General features: G+C 52.3%; 1 protein-coding gene across 2 annotated transcripts; it reads left to right on the top strand.

The window, feature by feature from the left end:
- The first annotated feature begins 1,070 nt into the window (after positions 1-1,070).
- Positions 1,071-9,615, top strand: PLA2G2F (phospholipase A2 group IIF). Of its 2 annotated transcripts, XM_059686127.1 has the most exons (5): positions 1,071-1,330; positions 2,012-2,061; positions 5,476-5,620; positions 6,556-6,665; positions 8,622-9,615. In XM_059686127.1, the coding sequence occupies exons 1-5, from the start codon at positions 1,218-1,220 to the stop codon at positions 8,828-8,830; spliced, it is 627 nt and encodes a 208-aa protein (XP_059542110.1). In that variant the 5' UTR covers positions 1,071-1,217; the 3' UTR covers positions 8,831-9,615. The 2 variants fall into 2 exon arrangements, with proteins under 2 accessions (XP_059542110.1, XP_059542109.1); XM_059686126.1 differs by lacking the exon at positions 1,071-1,330 and having other exon boundaries at positions 1,817-2,061.
- Positions 9,616-21,625: the final 12,010 nt, after the last annotated feature.

Raw genomic sequence — 21,625 nt, 5'->3', positions numbered from 1 at the left:
CTGAGGACACGGGGGCCAGGGGAGGGAACTATGCGCCAGGGTCTCCTAGCCGAGCTGCGGGGGTGCTGCAGTCGGAGCCCCATCAGTGGGACTATGCCATCCTCCAGGGGCTCCCCAAGCTCCAGGCCCCCCTGCTCCTCTCCTGTCCATCTTCCCCACATGCATGCCATCCTCTATCAAGGGGCACATGGCACCGACTCCCAGGCTATGAGGCTCTCAACCTGAAGCCACTGAGCCCCCTAGGGCACACCTGTGACGCCTGGGGACATTTTGGCTGTCAGACTTGGTGGGGAGGGGGCTCCTACTGGATCTAGTGTGGGGTCAGGGATCCGCTCAGTGCCAGGGGCATGGAGCCGCTTGCCCGTGGTGCGGGTGGGGAAACCCTGCTCGGGTCGGGCAGGCTCACCCTCCTGGGGGCTTCCTGCCAGGTGCATGTGCCCGTGCCCTCCGTCTTAGCCAGATGTGGGCACCAACACGTTGCAGATGTGGAGGGAAGCCTACAGACAGGCACCTAGCCACCTGGAGACCCTGGCGAACATTCTCTGCTTGATGTCCCACCCAGTCTCTCTTGAACTCTTGCTCAACTAGGCCTCGGCTTTTGGGCTTCCGTGTTTGTCTCTGTTTTGTCCAATTTTAGGAAGACTCCTGTTAAGTCAGTTCAGCCAGCATCCCCCTGACCCCTGATGTTTCCTGTCAGTATTTTCCATCCACCCACACCCACCCTCCTCCTTGGCTATAAATTCCCGTTTCTCCTTGTTGGAGTTCAGTTCAATCCCTCTTCCCCAAGGGGAGACCCCACTGTAATGGCCCCCTTGAGTAAAGTCTGCCCCACTGTCCTGTAGCAAGTGTCATTAAATAACCTGAACATCCTTTTCAGATGGGGATAGAGAGGACTTTGGACTAATATTTTTTCAGATGCAACGGGAGGGGCCAACCCCTGGCCAGGCGCATAAACCCCCGCCCTCTGCAGGCCAGAGCTCCAGGGGTGGGGACTTCACCAGGCAGCTGTGGGCAGGGTGGAGGTGGTGGTGGGAGGGAGGGGGTGGAGCCTCCTTTTTCTAGGCCATGTGTCACCAGCCTCCTGCCCAGGGGCACTGCCCCGGCTCGATCCTGCCAGTGTAGGTGGCAGTGAGAAGCTGGGGCCTACTCCCCAGAGCCTTTGGAGCAGATCTCGGACCTTTGGAGCTCTATGTCGCTGGCCCCCCAGAACCCTGAACATGGCAGATGGGGTGCAGGCCAACCCCAAAGGGTTCAGAAAGACGGTGCTGGTTAGACACCCCTCTGGGTGGAGGGGCCCTGATCTTAGGGCCTCTTCTTCAAGGACCTCCAGGTACGTGCCTGCTCCCTGGGGATAGAACCTTCCGTGCAGAGCAGCCGGGATGGAGGTGGGGAACTGGCTCCTTAAATCCATGTCTCCAGAAAGAGAGCTCTGAGTCTCTGAGGGGTGGCTGAGGAATGTCTCTGCATTTTCAGCACTAGAAGGGCCTTACGAATCTAGTCCATCCTCATGAGGCAATCGAGGCCCAGAGAGGCTAAGAGGTCTATCGGAGTCACACAGCATTTTAGAAACAGAGCTGGGACTAGAATCCAAGGATCCAGGTCCCTTGGCTCTGAGTGCAAGACCCAGCCACCAGGTTGAGTCACATGACTTTCTGATCCAAATATGGCAGGGGGTTGGTTCTGATCTGCAACAGTGATCTGACCCCGTGAGGCAATGAGCCGACTCCTGCTCGGGGTGGGAGGGGAGAGGCTCCTGGTGCCTCCTGGCTCCGCCATTCTGGGGGCTGAGCCTTTGGGAGGCACAGGGCAGGTAGGAGGTGCTCAGATCTTCCTGGAGCTGCTAATCACAGGGATGGGGAGCAGGAACCACGGCATCAATGTCGCCAGGGTCAACAAGGGACAGCACTGAGTGCATCTGTAATGATAATGAGGCCGGGGCGGGAGCAGCAGGCCTGGAATTGCAGGAAGGAGGAATGGCCCGACTCAGGACCTGGGTTTCGTCCTCTCTCAGATCTAGCCTGGCTTTGAAGTTCTTCACCATCACCATCCTGGCCGGCAGCAGTGAGTAAAGGCTCTGGGGAGATGCCCCCCCCTCCCCCCCAGTCACCCCACCCCCCAGGCTTTCTCCCTTGACCTTGGGCAGCCTGCTTCTCCATCTGCTGAGCAGCTGCGAGACCTTGGGCCTGTCCTTCGTCTTTCTGGGCCTCCAGCTTCCCGCTCAGCCCCTGGCAGGCCTCACCCTCTCTCCGGGGCTGCTCACTCCTCCTCCGCCTGTAAACACACGCCACGAGCAGTTGGCATTTACAAGCCTCAAGAGGCAGGGCCCAGAGCTGAGCAAGCATCGTAAAGTGGTGGCATTCACTGGGCGTCTGGGCACCCCAGCACAGCTGGGTGTTTGTGTACATTGGAGGTGTGTTTGTGTATGTGTGTACATGTAGACGGAAGCTAATGGTTTGTGTGTGGACATACACATGTGTCTATAGGTGTGCCCGAGCATACGATGATGTCCCTGTGTGTATACATTTCAATAAAGTGTGCATGTGTATTGAGTTGTGTGTGTCTCGAGGATGTATAAGAACATAGGGGTACATACACCTGTATGTGGTGTGTATGGAGCAGTGGTGTCTATGTGAGCATATAAAAAGTTGATAGAGCAGGTCCAGGGACTTCTTACCCCGGGTGGTAACCCCAGGCATGTGGATCGGGGGCAGCTGAAGCCCCTGACACATATTGAACCCCCACAGGCCTAGATGTTCCGGTGGCAGGTGCCTCGGGTCGATGGAAGACGACCTGAACCTCTCACTGGCTTTCCATGCAGCCTGTCCCCCCCTCTCCTGGACACGGCCAGCGTGGAGGAAAAGAAATGCCAGAGGCAACATAAGGCTCCATGTGGCCGGACATGAGACAGTGCTGGGTGAATTCGGGCAAAGTGACCTGTTATTTGGAAAATAACCACTTGAGTTCAGCCCAAACCACTGGCCAGGGACGGAGCCTCTGGCCCAACTGAATGCAGACTTTGTTTGTGTCTTGCACTTGGAGTGTGGACGTGGCCTTGCTTCAGGCCGCGGATCCCACTCTGGGCGCTGCCTGTGGGGGAGTGTATTCATGAGGTGTGAGTGTGTGTATGAGTGAGATGTATAAGTTGTGTGAGGTATTTGTGGGTGAGCGTGTGCATGAGTGTTTTTCATTGACAACCAGGAGATTGTGCATCTGTGTGTGAGGTGTGAGGGTATGAATATGCGTGAGTGTGTGTAACAGTGTGCAGCGTGTGGAAGAGAGGATGAGGTGTGTGTCTGTGTGTGTCTGTGTGTGCCCACCTTTTGTGTGATGGGGCCTGGGGATGAAGCCACCCTGAGAGGGTAACGCCTGTACAACTAGAGGATGGGTGGGGTAGGAGGTCGGGGCTCAGGCTGGGGAGTGAGGGGCCAGGACCTCACACAGGACCTCAGGGGCTCTGCACAGGGCGCCCCGCAAGGGAATGCCATTATTGGCTGTTGTCAGATTTAGGAATTGAGGTCAAATAGGTTATGCAACCTGCCTACAGTCTCACAGTGTTAAACCTGTTTGCAAACCCAGTCCATCCAACTCCCAAGCTGCTTGGCACACATTTTTCTCCAGCACCAAAAAGCCAGCAGAGCAGAGCTAACCTTCCCAGACATTCCCTCCCGCCCCCCCCACCCCCCCGCGCCCCCCACCCCCGGCCTTTCAACAGTCAAATCTCTGTACAGCTCAAGAAACAGGCTCAGGCCCACAGGATGCAGGGTCCTCTCTCTCCCTGTCCCGGGCCCCAGTGTAGACACCTATATGGCTCTAAACCATCCTCTTAAAGTCCTCTGTCACTTCTCCCTACTTCTTCCCCATGTCCTCTCTTGTTTGCTCCTTATTCTCTGTAATGTCGAAAATCGCAGAGCCAATAGACAGGGAGACTCTGGTGGGGCAGGATTCCCAACATCAGCTCTCTGAGGGGGCAGGCATGTCTAGCCCAGGGGCCTAACAAGCCCCAGGAGTTGGCAGGGGGCCATGCAGGGAGTGAGTGTCTGGTGCACGCTGGCTCCAAACAGGGTACTACCCCGGGGGAATCCCAGGAGGTCAGTACTAATGTTCCCATTTTACAGATGGGAAAATGGGGCCCCGGGGAGCTGTAGTTATGGGCCCAGGTCTGTCTGTGCTTGTCCCACTAAGGCATGTTGAGATGGTGAGTTTCCTGTCACTCGTGATGTGACAGCCACGTCTCAAGAAGCAAGTAGTCTCGGCCTTTGGGATTCCATCCAGTCTCCAGTTTCTGAAATTCTTGGTGCCTCCCTCTCCTGGGACGATTCCTATTCAGGCTGTGGAGGAGGGTGGGGAATGTGGAGAGAGTGGCGACAGGGTGCTGAACTGGGCACCTAGCCTTGGACCCAGCTGGAGGAGCCCAGGGAGGGGGAGACAGGCAGGAGCGGCCCTGCATGGTGGTGGCATCACAGCTCTGGGGCACACACACCTGGACTCACGTCCGGGCTCAGCCACTCCAGGCTCTGAAATCTTCACTGTTCTGAGCCCTGGTTTGCTCATCAATTGGGGCTAGAGCAGCTCTCCTGCCTGTGTGTGTGCTGTGGGGTGGGGTGCATCACCCAGCTGAGTGCCTGGTGTCGACTCAGCGGTGAGCCAGGAGGAGATGCAGAGGCAGCACAGGCCAGGAGGCCAGCAGGCAGGGGAGCGGGGAGGAGAGGCTGTCACTGGGGTGGGCTGGCTGCCAGGTGCCAGGAAGCTGATGTTGCTGGTACAGGAAGGGTCATTGCTCTATTGCTTCCTGTGAGACACTGACAGAGGGAAAGGAGTGTGTGTGTGTGTGTGTGTGTGTGTGTGTGTGTGTGTGTGTGTGTGTGTCTTCATTGAATGACAGGGCACCCAATTGTCTCTGGACTTATCCTGAGATGTACCAGCCCCAGGACTGTGGTTGGGACGCTGAGTCCCCGCTAGGGGCAGAGGAGCCAGGCCAAGGCAGAAGGACCCAGAATCAAACCCCAGCGTCCTGAAGAGCAGGTCCATGTGCACAGCCCTTATAGTTTCCCGACCAGTTGGGCTTTGGGTTCTCACTGCCTGGGTCCAAATTCTGTCTCTGCCGCTTTTCAATGTGTTCTTGGGCAAGTTACTAAATGCTCTGGGCCTCAGCGATCTCATCTGTAAAATGGGCAGCTCCACCACAATAGCCTTTCACCAGGCTGCAGTGAGCACTCGATGAGTTAATGTGCAGAAGGGGCCTAGGACAGTGCCTGACAGGCACTGAGAAGTCCTCGGCATGATGGTAACTAGTATTATTATTTTCTCAGGGCCACAGGGCTTAATGTAAGGACGTGGGCTATGAATACTCTGTACATGACTTCCTTCCTCCCGCTCTGCCTGCCGCCCGCCCCCATCCCCCTGGCCCTGGGTGCGGGGAGGACAGCCAGGAGGACAGGGCAGGCTGCGCACAGCGTCCCCTTGGTTCTCTTGCAGTCCTGCCCGCAGCGCACAGCAGCCTGTTCAACCTGAAGACCATGGTGGAAGCCATCACGGGGAAAAATGCCATCCTGTCCTTCGTGGGCTACGGCTGCTACTGCGGGCTGGGGGGGCGTGGCCTGCCCATGGATGAAGTAGACTGGTAGGTTCCAGAATGCCAGGGTGGCTGTCAGAACCGGGCGGGGCAGAGGAGGTCAGACTGGTCTCTATCTTCGAGAGGTGGGAGAGGCCTGTTCCCCAAACGATGAGGCTTGTTTGATGGGTTAGTGACGACGAGCTGACCTTTGACCCGTGTCCTCTCCAACCATGGTGAACACACTCTATTGTCCATCTCAAAGCTCTCCGGCCTGGAGGCATTTGAACTCCCACTCTTGCCAGGAAGGAACCTTTGACCTCCCCCAAACACACCCTGATGCTTGACCAAGGCAAGGCCTGTGACCCCTGCCCCCATCACATTGCAGGCTCTGAAGGTCAGGGCTGTGCGTGCTTCCTCCATCCCTCAGGGAGGCCTGGAAGTCATGGCTTGTCTTCCACTCCTGTCTCCCCAAAAGCAGCCAGCACCAAGTCTGGTATCCCCGGGAGCTTAATAAATGCATGTGGACTAACTGTTTTCCCTCCACCAGAGGGGATAGGAACAGCCACCCCACATTTGCTTCCTGTCCCCCACCCCCCACTCCCCACTCAAGCCTTCAGACCTTGGTTCTTCCTGGGCACCATGCACAGCCAGGTATGGCCTCTGCATGTAGTCAGTGTATAACCCTAACCCTCCCTCCCACCTGACCACGTTGCTGGACCACCTGGCCCTTCTGGAAGCTGCAGCCAGAGCTCCCGGGGGGCGGGGGGGGGGGGGGAAGCTGGAGCCCTGGGCACAGACAAAGAGGCATAATCATGGACAAGAACCTAGGGCACTGGCCTGCTTGGCCTGGCTGTGTGACCTCAGGAAAGTAACTACCCCTCTCTGGGCCTCAGTCTGAAGGTCTGACCAGTGAGGGAATGGGACAGATGAGCAGGGTCTCTGCTGGTAGGAGATGGGCCTAGCCTGGCTATGCGGGCCTGTTCTCCTCTCCCCGCCCCTAGGTGCTGCCATGCCCATGACTGCTGCTACCAGAAGCTCTTTGACCAGGGCTGCCACACCTACGTGGACCATTATGAGTACAGCATCGAGAATAATACTACGATTGTCTGCAGTGAGTCCCTCCCCCGACATCTGCCCCAGCCTGTGCTGGGGCCCTGTGCAGGGCTGCCAGGTGAAAGACCGGAAGCCCAGTTAAATTTGAAGTTCAGATAAACAATGAAAAATGTTTACGCAGAAGTATATCGTAAACATTTCATGGGATACACTTATGCTAAAAATTTAATATTAGCATAACGCCAATTAGTGTTAGTATAGAATTTAAGAATTAGCATAAGTATGTCCCATGCAATATTTGGGATATACTTATACTAAAAATATTTGTTTGTCTGAAATGCAAATTAACCAGGCCTCTTGTTTTGTTGTTTGTTCAATCTAACAACCCTCGCCGTGGCTCTGGCACATCTCCCTGGTATGTTCTGATCCCCAAGCCTGACGTGGTCCCCATTTCTCTCGTCCTGGAGATTCATCAGCTCTGTAGATTCTGATTCAGTGGGTCTGGGTGGGGCCCAGGCATCTCTTAGGTGATTGCGAGACTTTATGACACTGGCCTGGGAGCCGGGGGTTGGGGGTTTAAAGCCGGGTTCTGCCAGCATCTCCTGGCCCTGTAGCCCTGGGCAGGGCCCTTCCCTACCTGGCTTCAGTCTCCCCATGGGTACATGAAGGGGGTTGGTTCCCTTTCAGTTCTGTCACTGGGACCCCACCAGAAGGTGGCGCCATCCCAGGACCCTCAGAGTTTCCAGGTTTCAAGCTATTGGAGTCAGGTCCGGTGGAGTTTCCTCCTTTACCGGGACTCCCCATGGTCTTCTCCCAACGGGTGCAGTATCCAAGCTAATGACCCAGGTGTCCGTGCCCTGCCTCCCCTATGCGCCCCTCCGTGGGGCAGCAGGTGCCCCCGATCCCGTGCTGTGGGCAGCCTGAGCTCCCTTTGCCTCCTTTCTTAACCGGGCTCTGCTCCTTGTCCCTCACTAACAGCTCACCAGCAACCCCAGCTTGGCAAAGAAACTCGTCTCCTGTTCTCTGGGAAAGAGTCTGGAGCTTGGGGGGTGGGGGGAACTGGGGCCACCTGGGCCCTTGGGAACTCGGGGCTCTGTGGGCCTCCTATGCTGCTGTTCAAACATGGGGCCCAGGGGCTGGCTTGAAAGAGGGGGTGTCCCTCCATTTAAACCCCAAGCAGCGGTTTTCATGGGAACTTCTGGGGATTCCTGGGGCAGGGGGAATAGCTGCGGTGAGAGGTGATGGGGGGGGGGGGCGGTGGGGGGGAGGGAGTCCCTGAGTGGTCCAGCTGGCTCTTTAATGTATATTACAGTTTAAGAGGCTTCTCTTTCAGCTGTTTGATGTATTAGCCTTCGGCAAAGAGTTTCATTTAAGAGAAAGGGTTCTGTTGATGGAAAGGTTGAAATATTTGCAAACCATTGGCTAGTGGGTGGTTCCCAAAGGGTGTTTCCCCAACCTGGGGCATCGGCATCCCCATGGCACTTGTCAGAAACGCAGATTACCAGGCCCTGCCTGACCTACTGAGTCCGAAGCTCTAGGGGTGGGGCTGGGCAGTGTTTTCACAAGCCTGCCAGCTGGCTCGCACGCACACCTCCGGTTGGGAATTGCTGGGGTAAATGATTTCCGGAGGCTAATACTAATAACAGCAGCAGCGGTTACCACGCATTAGGCATTTGCTCTGTGGGAGGAAGTGCTTTCCTCATTGGATCCTTAGCACGAACGCCCTCCAGGGTGGGTGTCCACAATTCTGTGATGGGAGAGAGTTCCTGACACCCCCAGCTCTGCCTTGGGGGTGTTGGTGACTTAGGTAAACCCATCCCCCTCCGAGCCTCAGTTTCCCAACGATGCAACGACATGCAGGCCTTGCGTGGCTCTCCGAGGTTCGCATGCACACGAACCACCTGGAGGGCTGTTAACGCAGGCTGCCCAGCCCAGCGCTTCAGAGCTCACAGGCCTGGGGTGGGCCTGCGGGGACCACTGGACCCTCAGAGTGCATGCACTCCCCTCCCCATAGGAGATCGCAACCAGACAGACTGCGACAGGCAGACCTGCGAGTGCGACAAGAGCGTGGCTCTGTGCTTCCAGAGGCAGACCTACAATGAGAAGCATCGCAACTACCTCAACATCTACTGCCAGGGCACCACCCCCAACTGCAGCATCTACGAGCGGCCCAAGAAGGAGACCTGTAGCCCCGCCTCCTCGCCACCCCCTGCACTGCCCTAGTGCCCTCTGGGGGCTGACAGAGAAGAAGGGTGGCGGTTCCTGCTCTGGGGACCAGGCACATGGAGCAGGCAGAGGTGGGGGTGGACCTGGAGCCTACGGGCTACCCTGCCACCTTCTCCCTGGAGCCCTCCAGCAAGGCTGGTCCCCAGAGGACTCAGGAAGGCCTGGGCCCTGACTGTGGCCACCGGGGTCCTCCAGCCCAGGACTGGGCATGTCCGTGTCCTGCTGTTGGTCCTGGACTTGGCAGGGAACGTGTGGCTTGTTGGGGTCACTCCTGAGTGTGGAAGACGAGACCTGAGAGAGAGGCCCCAGGCCCCCAGGTCTCTGACAAACACAGGAGAAGGCAGGGCCCAGCCCTCAGCCTCTCCCCCTGCACCTCCCCTCATGCAGCAGCCAGGCCAGTGGGTGGAAAGACCTTAGGCCTGGGGAGGAAAGGCTGAGGGCTGGGACCCCCCTGGGTGAAAGGGGAAACAAAGGCCCAGGCAGGAAGCTGGGCAGAAGATTCAGGGAGGCCGGGAGGGAGCAGCCTGGGGAGGAGGAAAGGGTGGGGAGAAGGGGAGAGAGGGGTGAGGGTCAGATGTCTAGACCAGAGGTGTGGAGCTGGGTTGAAGAGTCTGAAGGTGGAGAGGAGGAGTGAGGGTCACATTTTTTGAGGAAGGGGCTCCTGCAATCCAGAGGTTCTCTCCTTCCTTACGAGTCCTTTCAGCTTAGTGAGATCTTTTATGCTAAGGTTTGTGGACGGGGCTGCACTTGCTTTACATTGGTCTAGGAGCTGCCTTTGCCGAAGGGGTCAGGCTCCTGAGACCTCTTACCAACCTTTGGGTTTCCATGTCCATCTCAGCGTCACCTAGCTGTAGCAAGAATCCTGCCTTGTCATTTTAGCAAGAATCCCCACCCACCATCAATGTCTGACCAGATTCCACATCCTCCATCGTCTGATCTGGCCTGCCCTCAGCAAGAATCCTATTAGGTCAGCGTAGCAAGAATTATCTTACCCTCTTAGCAATTGTCCATCCCCCAACCCACCTCCGGCTCCTCTAAATCCCCACTTAAGAAAAATGTGGCTTTGTGATTGTTGTATTAAGAATGGAGCCCGGTGCTATACTGCCCCCTGTTGCAATAGTCTTGAATAAAATCTGTTTCTACCACTGAACCGACTGCCCAGCATCTGGTTTTCTAACGGCCGTGGCGCGGTGACTCGGGTGATACCTGGTTCATCATTGGACCCCAGGCCTCTCCGCCAGGACCCCAAGTGTGCACCTTGGCAGCCTGTGTCTGGTGGATCAGGGTCCGTTGGTGAGTCCAGCTCCTGAGCCAGGGCTGGGGATCAGTGCCTGCTGCCGTGTGGTGAGGTCAGGCATTGATTCCTAAGGTTCGAGTTTCTCCCTGAAGCTGGTTAGAATTCCTGGCTGATGTGTTTGAAAAGTGCCTGCTGGGCTGGAAGTCATCCTTCCAGACTCTTCCTTTTGAGGAGGGAGGCGTTCCCTACCTCTCTAGGCTGGACATTTTCCCCTGGCTCTTTGGGAAGCATCTCTGTTCTGCCTAGTTGATCCTGCTCCTCCCAAAGGAACTTCCTAGTCAACTGAAACCCGACTTCTCAAACCTCTGCTGAACTGGAACTTCGCTGGCTTTTTTGGGAAACTTGAGGCCTCCACAAACTGGTTCCTCTAAGGCCTCTTCCTTCCCATCTCCCTCTCTTACCACCTTTGGTCCTCCCTTCAGTACCCATGAATCTATTCATAGGACCTCCTTTAAATCTCTACCTTCTCACCCCTCTGTCCACCCCGCCATCCCCTTTCCCTGCCCACGCCAGCCCCTCAACTTCCTACAGTCACTTGAATCACTTCTGCACACCCCCTAGCCTATTAAGGGGCCCCAATAGGACTCATGGGTCCCCGAAAGCAACTCCTAAAGCTAAAAAGGAAAAAGGCTCATTGGAAACAGACTGGACATTTTGTCCATTCAGACGGGCCTTGGGGACATCCAGATGACTGCTGGATGTCGCCTGAGTCTCTTGCCTAAAATGCAGTCCACAGCCTTTGTAAGATTACATATTAGGACACATGAAAAACCATAAAAGTCCTTTCCATAAATATTGGTACAAAGCATTAGCCCTCATGTTGAATCAGTAACCTCAATTTGTTTCATCTGCCAAAAACATAATTTGGATAAGTAATATAAAATGGAACAGAGATGTGATCTATTTTATTTAAACCAATGACTCTGTATCACTATGTTTTACTTAATCATGGTTAAATTTTTAGAATGAAACCTATTAAGATCTGTTTTATCATCAGTATGTGTGTATGTGAGTATATAATGTATGTGCAATATTTTCCTACTCAAGATGGTATTACCAAATTCATTTGTAAAGCTCCCATTCAAAATGACTTCGAGATAAACAAGCACTTACATACATTCAGTATTCCTAAAATACTCAAAAATATAGAAACTAACCCAAATATTTTTAAGCCCATGTTCAAAGATTTGAGCAAATCTTTGATAAATAAGACCAGTTTAATATCACTGGTTTAACAAAAACAGCCATGTCTTCGGAGTTATTAGCAGTAAAGTATAATATGAGCATACACTTTATTCTACTCAGGTTTACCAGTTAAATAGGATAACATCATATCTACTAGATGCTTACAATTAAAAATATTATAAATTCAATGTAAGAACAAGTGCACAAGTAAAGATACAGCAAGAATGAATTCTTTGGCCCTAACCGGTTTGGCTCAGTGGATAGAGCGTTGGCCTGTGGACTGAAGGGTCCCAGGTTCGATTCCAGTCAAGGGCATGTACCTTGGTTGCAGGCACATCCCCAGTGGGAAGTGTGCAGGAGGCAGCTGGTCAATGTTTCTCTCTCATCGACGTTTCTAACTCTCTATCCCTCCTCTCCCTTCCTCTTTGTAAAAAATCAATAAAATATATTTTAAAAAAAAAGAATGAATTCTTTGATTCTACTACTTCATGTAGACCAAACACCACAGTAAACCAAGAAAGCCATGTATTTAAGTTTTTTAGGATTTGGCTTTTATGATACTTGCCTAACATGCATGGACTATAAAAACAGTTACGCCGAAACCGGTTTGGCTCAGGGGATAGAGCGTCGGCCTGTGGACTGAGGGGTCCCAGGTTCGATTCCGGTCAAGGGCTGCCGGGAGCCGGTCCATCCTTGCTGTTTCAAGGGACCTGGCATATATGGCATACGGTTCTTAATATGTTTGCTCACCTTCTTGGCGCTGTGTTTTAACCAAGGTCACCTCTCCGAGAAAGGTTGAATCCCCAGGTAGGGATTTTCCCCTGAAGTTAGGGAGGGGATGAACTCCTTAACTAAGTGCCAGGCGGGTAGTTAATCAATTTAACTACAAACAATCATGCTTAAGCTACATAATCTTTACTCCCTGGAATGGAGATAAGAAACGCCCTAACCTTTGTAATAGAAATTGATAGGATTGAATCAACTGGTATAAATACAGATACAACAAGACAGCAGAAGACAGAACTCAGAACTCAGAACTTAGAACACAGGGCTTGGAAGACAGGACCAAGAGAGACAGAGCCTAGGCACAGAACCTACACAGAATGTTCTCTAGAGACAGAAGAACTTCGCTGGAGAGAGCATGCCAGAGGATCCTGGACAGGGACTGGCCTCTGAGCTTGGAGGCAAAGCCTGGCGAGAGAGCATGGCAGGGGATTCTGGACTGAACCTGACTGCGGAGATTGGCAGGAGAGCCTGACTAGAACCTGGTGACTGGACCTGCCTGGAGAACCTGGACTGAACCTGGCTGGAGATCCTAGACAGAACTTGGCTGGAAAACTGGCTCCAGAACCTGGCTGGAGACCCTGACAAGCGAACCCGGCTATGATGATCAACTGAACGCTGTCTCCGTGTCATTCCTTCTTCGCCGACTCCGTCCACACCTTTGGGGACCCCTGGACCCGCTGGGGTTTGGACCCCGGCAAAGGGCATGTACCTGGGTTGCGGGCACATCCCTAGTGGGAGATGTGCAGGAGGCGGCTGATCGATGTTTCTCTCCCATTGATGTTTCTGACTCTCTGTCCCTCTCCCTTCCTCTCTGTGAAAAATCAATGAAATATATTTAAAAAAACAAAAACAAAAACAAAAAACAGTTAGCAGGGGAATAACCTGAGATGAGGCTAGCTTTGTTTAATGTTGTAAGATATCTGCCTAAAAACAGTTTCCAAAATCTTTTTTAGTAACTTGTAACCTCAGAGTTATGTAAAATGAAATTAAGGGATCAGCAGACATTAAATATATAGATCATTTCTAAGTAAGTTAAACTATTGAACATGAATTACCAAGCATAAGTTTAAGCTTATATACTTTTGGCTTCTTTTTATATGGGATAGAGAAATACATTTGGGTCTCTTAATAAACATAAAAAGTTATATTAGAGAAAATTGTGAGATGGTATATTTATAAAATTTGCTAATTTACTGTAGAATGTTGCTATGTGGAAGCCAGTTAACAATGGTCTATTTCCTTATATCCACTGGAAATGAAGGTTACTCAGGGTTAAGAATTCTAATTAATATATTTAAACAAAACTACTAGGAATAATAAAGATGAAGAAAAAACTGTATGCAAAATATGCAAGAATGTAGGATACATTTTCGTTTTTTAAAAAAGGAGAGTAATTTGTTTTAAAGGCGTTGTTCAGAGGGTGTTTAAAAATTGTTACAGAATGAGAAAGAGAAAAAAATGTAGGACAAAACAATTTTTGAGTGGATATAGAAAGTTGTAAAGGGTTTGTGGAGAAGGAATTTTATAGGCAGTCAAGCTGGGTAAGATCGAACTGATTTATTTATAAGGTTTTTTAAAATGAGCACACCAATATATGAATGCAAAACTAGAATTTGGTTTTCTCAGTTAAAACAGCCAAGTTTCCTTAGATCATTGGTCTGCTCTTTATAAGAGATTGTAAAAGATTTTTCTTTACCTCTTGAGTAAACTGTACAGGAAACAAAGATTTTGTGTTTTATTGGAATTGATGTCTCACTTTTAAAAGAGCAAAGGGTTCTTTTTGTTTTTGTTTGTTTGTTTTTATATTTTTTACAATTTTGCTTTTCCCAAATCAAGTCCTAAATGAAATCTTGATCTCAAACTGGCCCTTTCAGAGGGCCTGGAAAATCTCAAAGGATTTGTTCTTCTACCTTGTGAAAAGAGAGATGCTAAAAATAATTTGGTTTACTTGACAAATTAAATTGCGTGACAGGCATCAAATAAGAGATGCTTTAGCTTTTTCTAAGTTATATTTGTATGGGTAAATATTTAAAGTAGTATAAATATTTTTAAAAACATATGAAGTTCAGCCCTGGTTGGAGTCTCAGTTGGTTGAGTGTCGTCCCATGCACCAAAAGCAGTTGTGGGTTCCATTCCCAGTCAGGGCACATACCTAGGTTGTGGTTCAATCCCAGATCAGGGTGCTTACAGATAGATGTTTCTCTTTCTCATCAATGTTTCTCACGCTCGCTCTCTTTCCCTCCTTTTTTTCCGCTCACTCTAAAAAAATTAATAAACAAATCCTTGGCTGAGGATTAAAAAAATGTGTGAAGTTCACGTAAATTTGTCAATGACCTTGCTGTCCATATGTCCTGGTGCAATGTTATCAGTCATGATTCCAGTTATTATCTGAATATGTTGCATTTTACAGAGACAACCACATTTCCTTGGCAGTTGGATTATAATACATCCTCACCAGATCTTTAAGCATGGCCAGCTTAAGCCTTTTGTCATTTACAGCTAGTTATTGTTTTTCTCTGATGCTTTCCTGGAAGCCCTTGCAATCAGCTGGTAGCCAAAATACTTAGCCTTCATCCGAAAGGGCTATTTCTGAGACCCAAGGAAAGGACTATAACAGCTACTCTGAGGAACAAGCTTCTGATGACATTGGCCAACTTTGAGATCATACCAGTGGACTGGGTAAGGATGTGAGGACTAGCAGAAAAGCTGACGGGTTCATAAAGCTGCTAACCAACCAAGATCAAACCAACACTAATGAATTACATGGGATTGCGTTAACCAATGACAGATGGTTATTTGGAACATTTCTGCTTCTTTATTTAATGTTTTTTTGGGTTTTTTTTTTGGATTTAAGGAACTCCTTTCCCTCTTATATTAAGTTACCTATAACTCAGGACCATTTAGTAGAGGATACTTCCATAAGCAGAAATGAAACACTTATCTTTTCTCCCTAAATGACCCCTCCAGAATTTGAAAACCCTTATTGCGTATTCTTATTTCCATGACAACATAAAAATTCACACAAGTGCAATAAGAATCTGCTTCCTTATAACAGAACGTAATTGGAGACATTGGTTCCATTACCAAGGCTTGACTGGGATATCCTATTTGAGAGCAATGTGTACAGAGGCTATGATTTAAATAACTGGAGATGACTGTAGGGAGCCAATGCTTGCAAAGTCCTCTAGGAAAAACCAGCCTGGCGCCTGTAAAGATGAGTAAGGAAGCCAATCCCTGGCAGACCCAGGAGACAGGATGTCTTGGAGGCCTCAAGAAGAGAGGACTTCACCCATAGCTATAGGGGCTGCAAGAAAAATCTGGTGGTGAGTCCCTGGCTCTAGCCTTGTGAGGCTTTTAAAAATCTAGTCAGATTCGTCATGAAAGGTTTTAGCAACACAAACTCAAAAAGGCCTACATGGTCAATTACCATTCTTGCCGCCCTTCTGTGAATAATCTAAAGAGATCAGACTTATTTTGTAAACACTAATCAAAAAAAAACAAACAAAAAAAAGGGAGGGATTTCCCTAGCCAATTTGGCTCAGTAGAGTGTCGGCCTGCCAATTGAAGGGTCCCGGGTTTGATTCTGATCAAGGGCACATGCCCGGGTTGCGGGCTCGATCCCCAGTAGGGGGCGTGCAGGAGGCAGCTGATCAATGATTCTCTCTCATCATTGATGCTTCTGTCTTTCTCTCCCTCTACCTTCCTCTCTGAAATCAATAAAAAAATATTTTTTTTAAAGAGGGAGGGATTACTGTAGAGATACACAGCACAACCACATGGCTTTTAAATCATAGTCATGTTCATTGTCCTTGAGCTAGTTTTTTGCCTCTGGGTTAAACTACATTTTCCATTCTAGCTAGTTCTCCACCTGTACAGGCAGGAGTGTGCCCTGGATCCTGCCATTTTGCACCTTCTGTCAATTCTTCTGGTTTCCTTCAAGATCTGGTTACAACTCTCCATAAGAACATGTCCAGTTTTCCTCCCCTCTTCCTGACTTGGAGTCACAGAGAAGTAAAACCCAACTGCCCAGGTCCTCACTGGGGCGATCTGAAGCTGGATGCTCCAGGCCCTGACTTTGACACTGAGGACTGTGCCATCATCAAAGACATTCAAACAGCAAACCACTGGAGCGCCACTGCCGGCCTCACTTCATCCGCAAAGATGCTTCAAGCCAACATCTGGAAAGCTCAGGGGGCTGCCCTCTGGACTCAGAAACTGGGTTTTGTTGGCTCCAACCATTACCTTTGTTTTTCTCCTGTTTCCACAGAAAGCCCCCTCATTTAAATGGTGGTGGGTCACACCACCCAGTGAATACCCTCTGCGACCACATCTCGGCAGGTGGCCCCATGGTCACTGGTGAACAAAGTGCCCAGCAGAGACGGACTGCTCAGAAGAGGGACTGACAGGCTCTCCCTGACCCCACGTGAGTCGGGCCCCTCTGGGATGTCTTCTCAACCAGGCCTCGACCTTTGGGTTCCAGTGTCCATCTTTGCATCCGCCCGGTTTTAGCAACCACCCTGCTATGTCAGTTTAGTGAGACTCCCCACCCACCCTCAGTATCTGAGCAAATTCCTCGCCCTCCAGCCTCCAATCCTCCGGGTGCTATCTGACCATCCTGGCCCCAGAATCCTGCTAGGCCAGTTTAGCAAGAACTCCCCTACCCTCTCAGTCATTTTCTACCCACCGACCCCTGACCCTGCTCCTTAGCTATAGGTACCCACGTTTCTTTCTGCTTTTCAGAGTTAAGCCCCACTGAGGTCTCTTTTCCCCCATTGCAAGCGTTCTTGAATAAAATCTGTGTTTACCACTTTAACTTCTGTCCAGCTCTGTTTTGCTGCCACACCATCTCAGCCCAGACCTCCACCACTCTTCTCCACTCGCTGGGAATCACTGCTCCTCCCCTCCAGCGCTCCAGGGAAGGCTGCCAACACTTCTCTAGAACTTGGGTGGCACCTAGTGGTAATGATCGGTCACCACAGCGGGGTGCTCCATCCTCTGCCCTTCTGCTTCTGGACGGAGACCCTGCTCCAGACCAGCAAAGCCCAGCAGAGCATAGGAGAGGATGAGCACTTCCAACCTCCACCATCGTATCGTTGCCACTAACACCTCCTCGTGAAGAACAGACGGGTGCACCCCTGGCTGTGCCACTTTAGGGCCACGTGGTCCTGGGCACGTCACTTTACACGCACCCCAGTCTCAGTTTCCCTCTTCTGTAAACTGTGGATAATGATGAAGAGCACATCATGGATTTGCAGCCACGGGTGAGAGCAGCCCCTAGCACAGGGCCTGGCGTGGAGAACGGAAAGGGCCAGCACCGGCCACTGGCGTGTTGGACCAAAGGTCTCAGGGCCCGACTGACACACAGCCATAGTGGAAGGACGGAGGAGCTGATAGAACTTTCATGGGGACATTCTCTCCAAACGGAGACCTGGCAGAAGCCAAGCTGTGTTTTAACAAGAAAATTGGGGTGTGAGGGGGAGAGGGGGAAAAGAAGAGGAAGGTTCTGTGGACACTTGTTGTCCCAAACCCACAGCCAGGCACCTGGAGCCTGCCCAGCCCTGGTCTCGGCTGGGCTGGGAGCCCCCACTCCTCACCCTGAGGACTGACCATGAATGCAGACTGGCAGCCCTTCCCTCCCCTCTCCCCCACTCCCACCTCCCAGGTTGGCACAGCTGTGCTGACTGTCAGCTTCCCCAGCTGACACCACCAACTGTGACAACAGCCAAAGCTGGGCATCGGCGGCAGGGTGTACAGTACAAAGGCACAGGCCCACGGCCTTGCCACGGCCGCCTGCTGGAACACCCACGCTCAGCCAGGGCAGGCCAACCCTGTCTCAGATGTAGGGCCCAGGCAGCAGGTGGGATTTACTGAGCTTACTATATGCCGAGCACCCTGCTCAGGCTGTGTGTGGGGCGGCTCCTTTAACCCTCCTAGCAACCCTATGAGGCGGAGCTATGAATAGCTTTGTTAATAAAAGGAGGAAACTCAGGCCCAGAGAAGCTCAAGGTCCTGCAGGCTTTGAACACTGGCTCCCAGAGCTTAGCCTCAGAGAGCATCCAGTCAGCCCCCTCATTTTGAGAAAGGGGACAGGAAACGAGGTTTAGACTCAGAACACAAGGGTTCCCGCTCCAGCCCCACTGCCCTCGAGGAGCCTCTGTTTTTATCTGCAAACAGGGATGTTCACAGATCCTAGGTTCTGGCTGATGGTCAAGGACAATGAATGAGAAAGAGCCTCACAGGGTTTTCATGTCATGAGGAACCTGAGGCCCGGAAAGAGGAGGGGCTTGTGCAGTCTCTCACCCAAGCCTCCTTCCCCGAGGCCTGGGCGCCTCTCCACCTCTCGCTCCCTCGCTCCCTCCTGGCCTTTGCTCAGGCTGTTCCCTCTGCCCGGAGCACGCTCCCCTCCTCTCTGCCTTGCCTGGCTGACTCCCACTTAATCTTTCCAGGACCAGAATCCTTTGCGGACCAGCAGGTCTGGATGGATGGCTCCAGGTGTGCCTGCATCCTCCCCCGACTCCTCCCAGTTCTGTTATTTCCTGTTTACCTGTCTGTCTCCACCTGGGCTGTGAGCTGCAGGCGGAGGAGACCTCCCCTACTCCCACCAAATCTATGGTGCCCAGCCCAGTGTCAGCACACTAGATATTTGTGCAGTAGTTGTATGCATGGATGAACGAAGCCGCACAATTCAGTGGCTTAGCCAGAACCAGGGCATGTTTAAGCCCTTGGAGCAGCCTCCTGGGTTATACTGCCTCACCCTCCTCTCTCCAAGACTGGATTCCCTCTGGGACAAGCCCGTGGGGGAGAATCCCAGGGCAGGAGCGTCAGTGCTGGGCTCAGGTCCCCCGCTCTGCCACATGCCAGCTGTGTGGCCTTGAGCCTCAGTACCCTGGGATGTTAACAGCATCTGCCTGAAGATGGCCGAGTATTCTGTGGATGAAGGGAGCCCTGGGCCGGGACAAGGTCAGTGCTCAGTACCTGGAGGCTGCTCAGTCCAGTGACAAGGCTTTGGGGACAGTCTGGACTCCCCTTCTCCCCTCTCAGCGCCTGGGGCCATACTCCATCTGTTCTCTTTGTTCTCACATCTGGATGTGACTCTGCTCCATGGTGAGCTCAATAATGCCTGGCCCATCCCACAAGCCGTCAGCCATTCATGCACTGTCCCAGAAACCCAGTCAGCTCAGTCCCTGCCACCCCCAGCCTGCCACTCCCGCTAGGGCCTGCAGCCACACCCACGCTGCCATAGACCACAGTCCCCACACCTGCTGGTCCCCATGCCCTTCACAGTTCCACAGACACCCCAGGAGTGGGAATGGGGGACAGCGGCTCTACCAGCCACACCTGACCAACACTCAGCGCACAGTCATCCTAAACCAGTGACACCTCCCTGTGGGGCACAGCCCCCAGCAGGCCCTTGGCAGAGGGTGTACGACCGCTCCACCTCCAGGACTGACTGATGGCTTCAGCCTGACAGCAAGAATCACGGCCGGTCAAACGTTACAGAGGCTGTTGTAAAAAGACATCCACCTTCCACGTCGGGCCCCTATGAGGCAGGGCGCTCCTCCAACAGTGCCGAGTGGTGAAGGGAATGAACGTTACCGAGTCCCTGCGATGGCCGCACAGCCTCCCACCAGCCACGGGTTTGCCCACAAGGGCACTGGGGCTAAAGGAGGTTGAGCTGCCCAAGTTCTCACAGGTGGAGAGTGGTGGGTTGCTCAGAACATTGGACACCCTGCTCCCAGACTTCTCCGAGTGACCACAGGCCCGCCTTGGCCTGCCCACCTCATCTCTTCCTCTCCCTCTGGGCTACCTGAACTTCCTTCACATTCTACATTCTCCCTTGACCTCATATCATTCAATGCATATGTCAGTGCTTTTTTAAAAAAGGGAACAAAGGTCCTTGCCCCCGTGAGCTGGTATTGTAGTGAGTAGACAGACAATGAACAATGGCTGTCAGTGAATGTATTTGGTGCATCAGGTGGCAGAGAAGACTGGGAGGGCAGGACCAAGAGATGGGAAGTGGCAGTGGGGAGAGAGTGGTATTAAGAAGGGTGGTCAGCATAAGGCTGAGGAAGGTTCCAGCAAAGACTCGAAGGAGGAGGGGGTGAGTCCTGTGGGAAGCGCCTTCCAGGCAGAGGGAACAGCTGGGCAGAGTCCTCAGGAGGGAGCGTGCCTGAAGCCTCCAGGAGCGGCGTGGAGGCCGGTGGCTCAGGTGGAGGGAGAGACAGAGAGGGTCCAGGAGGTGGAGTCAAGGGGTAGTGGAAATGATCATGGGGGACTTCAGGGCATTGGGTGTTGGCTCCTACTCAGAGGGGAATGGGGAGCCCTGGGAGGGGTGAGGAGAGGAGGGATAGGGTCGGATGATAGACACTGGGCTGAGGACGGTGGAGCAGAGAGAATGAGAAAGGCAGTTGTGGTAACTCAGGCACGAGGTGATGTGGCTCAGACCAAGACCGCAGCCCTGAAGGTGGTGAGAAGTGGTCAAATTCTAGATTTTTCCCTTCTCATTTTATGTTTTAATGTGTATGTTTTACTGAAGTATTTTATAAATACAGGATGCAGATGCATGTTGAAGATAGAGCCAACAGATTGGATGTGGGATGTGAGATATGAGATAAAGAATTCAGCACACAGGTTTTTGGCCTGGGGAGGGGGGCAAAGATGGAGGAGGCCCCACCTTGCTCCTCCCAGAGTCAGGGCAGCGGTGCTGAGCTGGCCTGGATACCGTCACAGGGCCATGTCCTCTGCTTACAGATCAGGAGCTGAGCCCGAGAGCAGAGGACGGCCTGGGTCCCTCGCTAGAACCCCTGTCCTCCATGCCGAACCCCGCCCTGGCTCCTCTGCCTCCTTTGTGGCGAATGGCCAGACGCGTTCGGTCCTGAGCTGGACTCTGCTGTAGACAGGAACCCCCAAGGAGGGAGGTGGCTGGCTGGGGCCTGGCCCCCCGGTTCCACACCTGCCCTTCTGCAACCACTTCGCTCATAGACCTTGAAGACCCGCTCTGATGCCATGAACCTCAAGTTTCCCTTCGGCAATAACTACAGCACATGCGGGCAGAGCAAATGGGAAGAATGGACCAACTTCCCAGGTGACCGTGACAGTGACCATGTGAGCTGAATCAGGCAGAGCCGAGGAGCCCTCTGCAGACTACCCGCCGTGGGCTTTCCTTTCTGTCTTCATACCAATGACGTATCTGACTTTGAACTTCTAATAGCTGCGATGGCTCCTAATGTTCTCCCCAGACCTGATTTTGTATGTTTGTTTTAAGTCTCTGAATTCCTATTGCCTAACACTATGCATGGCCCAGAGCAGGAGCTCAAGAAATGTTGGGTGACTGAGTGATCACGTCCCTCTGTGTGTTCCCCATCATTACATGAGCAAGGCCTTTCTCCTCCCAACCTACCAGGTAAGGGGCAGGGGCCATGCCCACAATGTTTCTAGGGCCCCCCGGGCACAGCACAGTGCTGGGAACCCAGGAGTCTCAGTGAATGAAGACCAATTACGCAGTAAGCTATGCTGCATAGCAA

The sequence above is a fragment of the Myotis daubentonii genome, chromosome 3, assembly GCF_963259705.1.
Source record: "Myotis daubentonii chromosome 3, mMyoDau2.1, whole genome shotgun sequence".
NCBI lineage: Eukaryota > Metazoa > Chordata > Mammalia > Chiroptera > Vespertilionidae > Myotis > Myotis daubentonii.
Note: the sequence above shows the minus strand (reverse complement) of the source record. Positions and strands in the feature narration are given on the sequence as shown.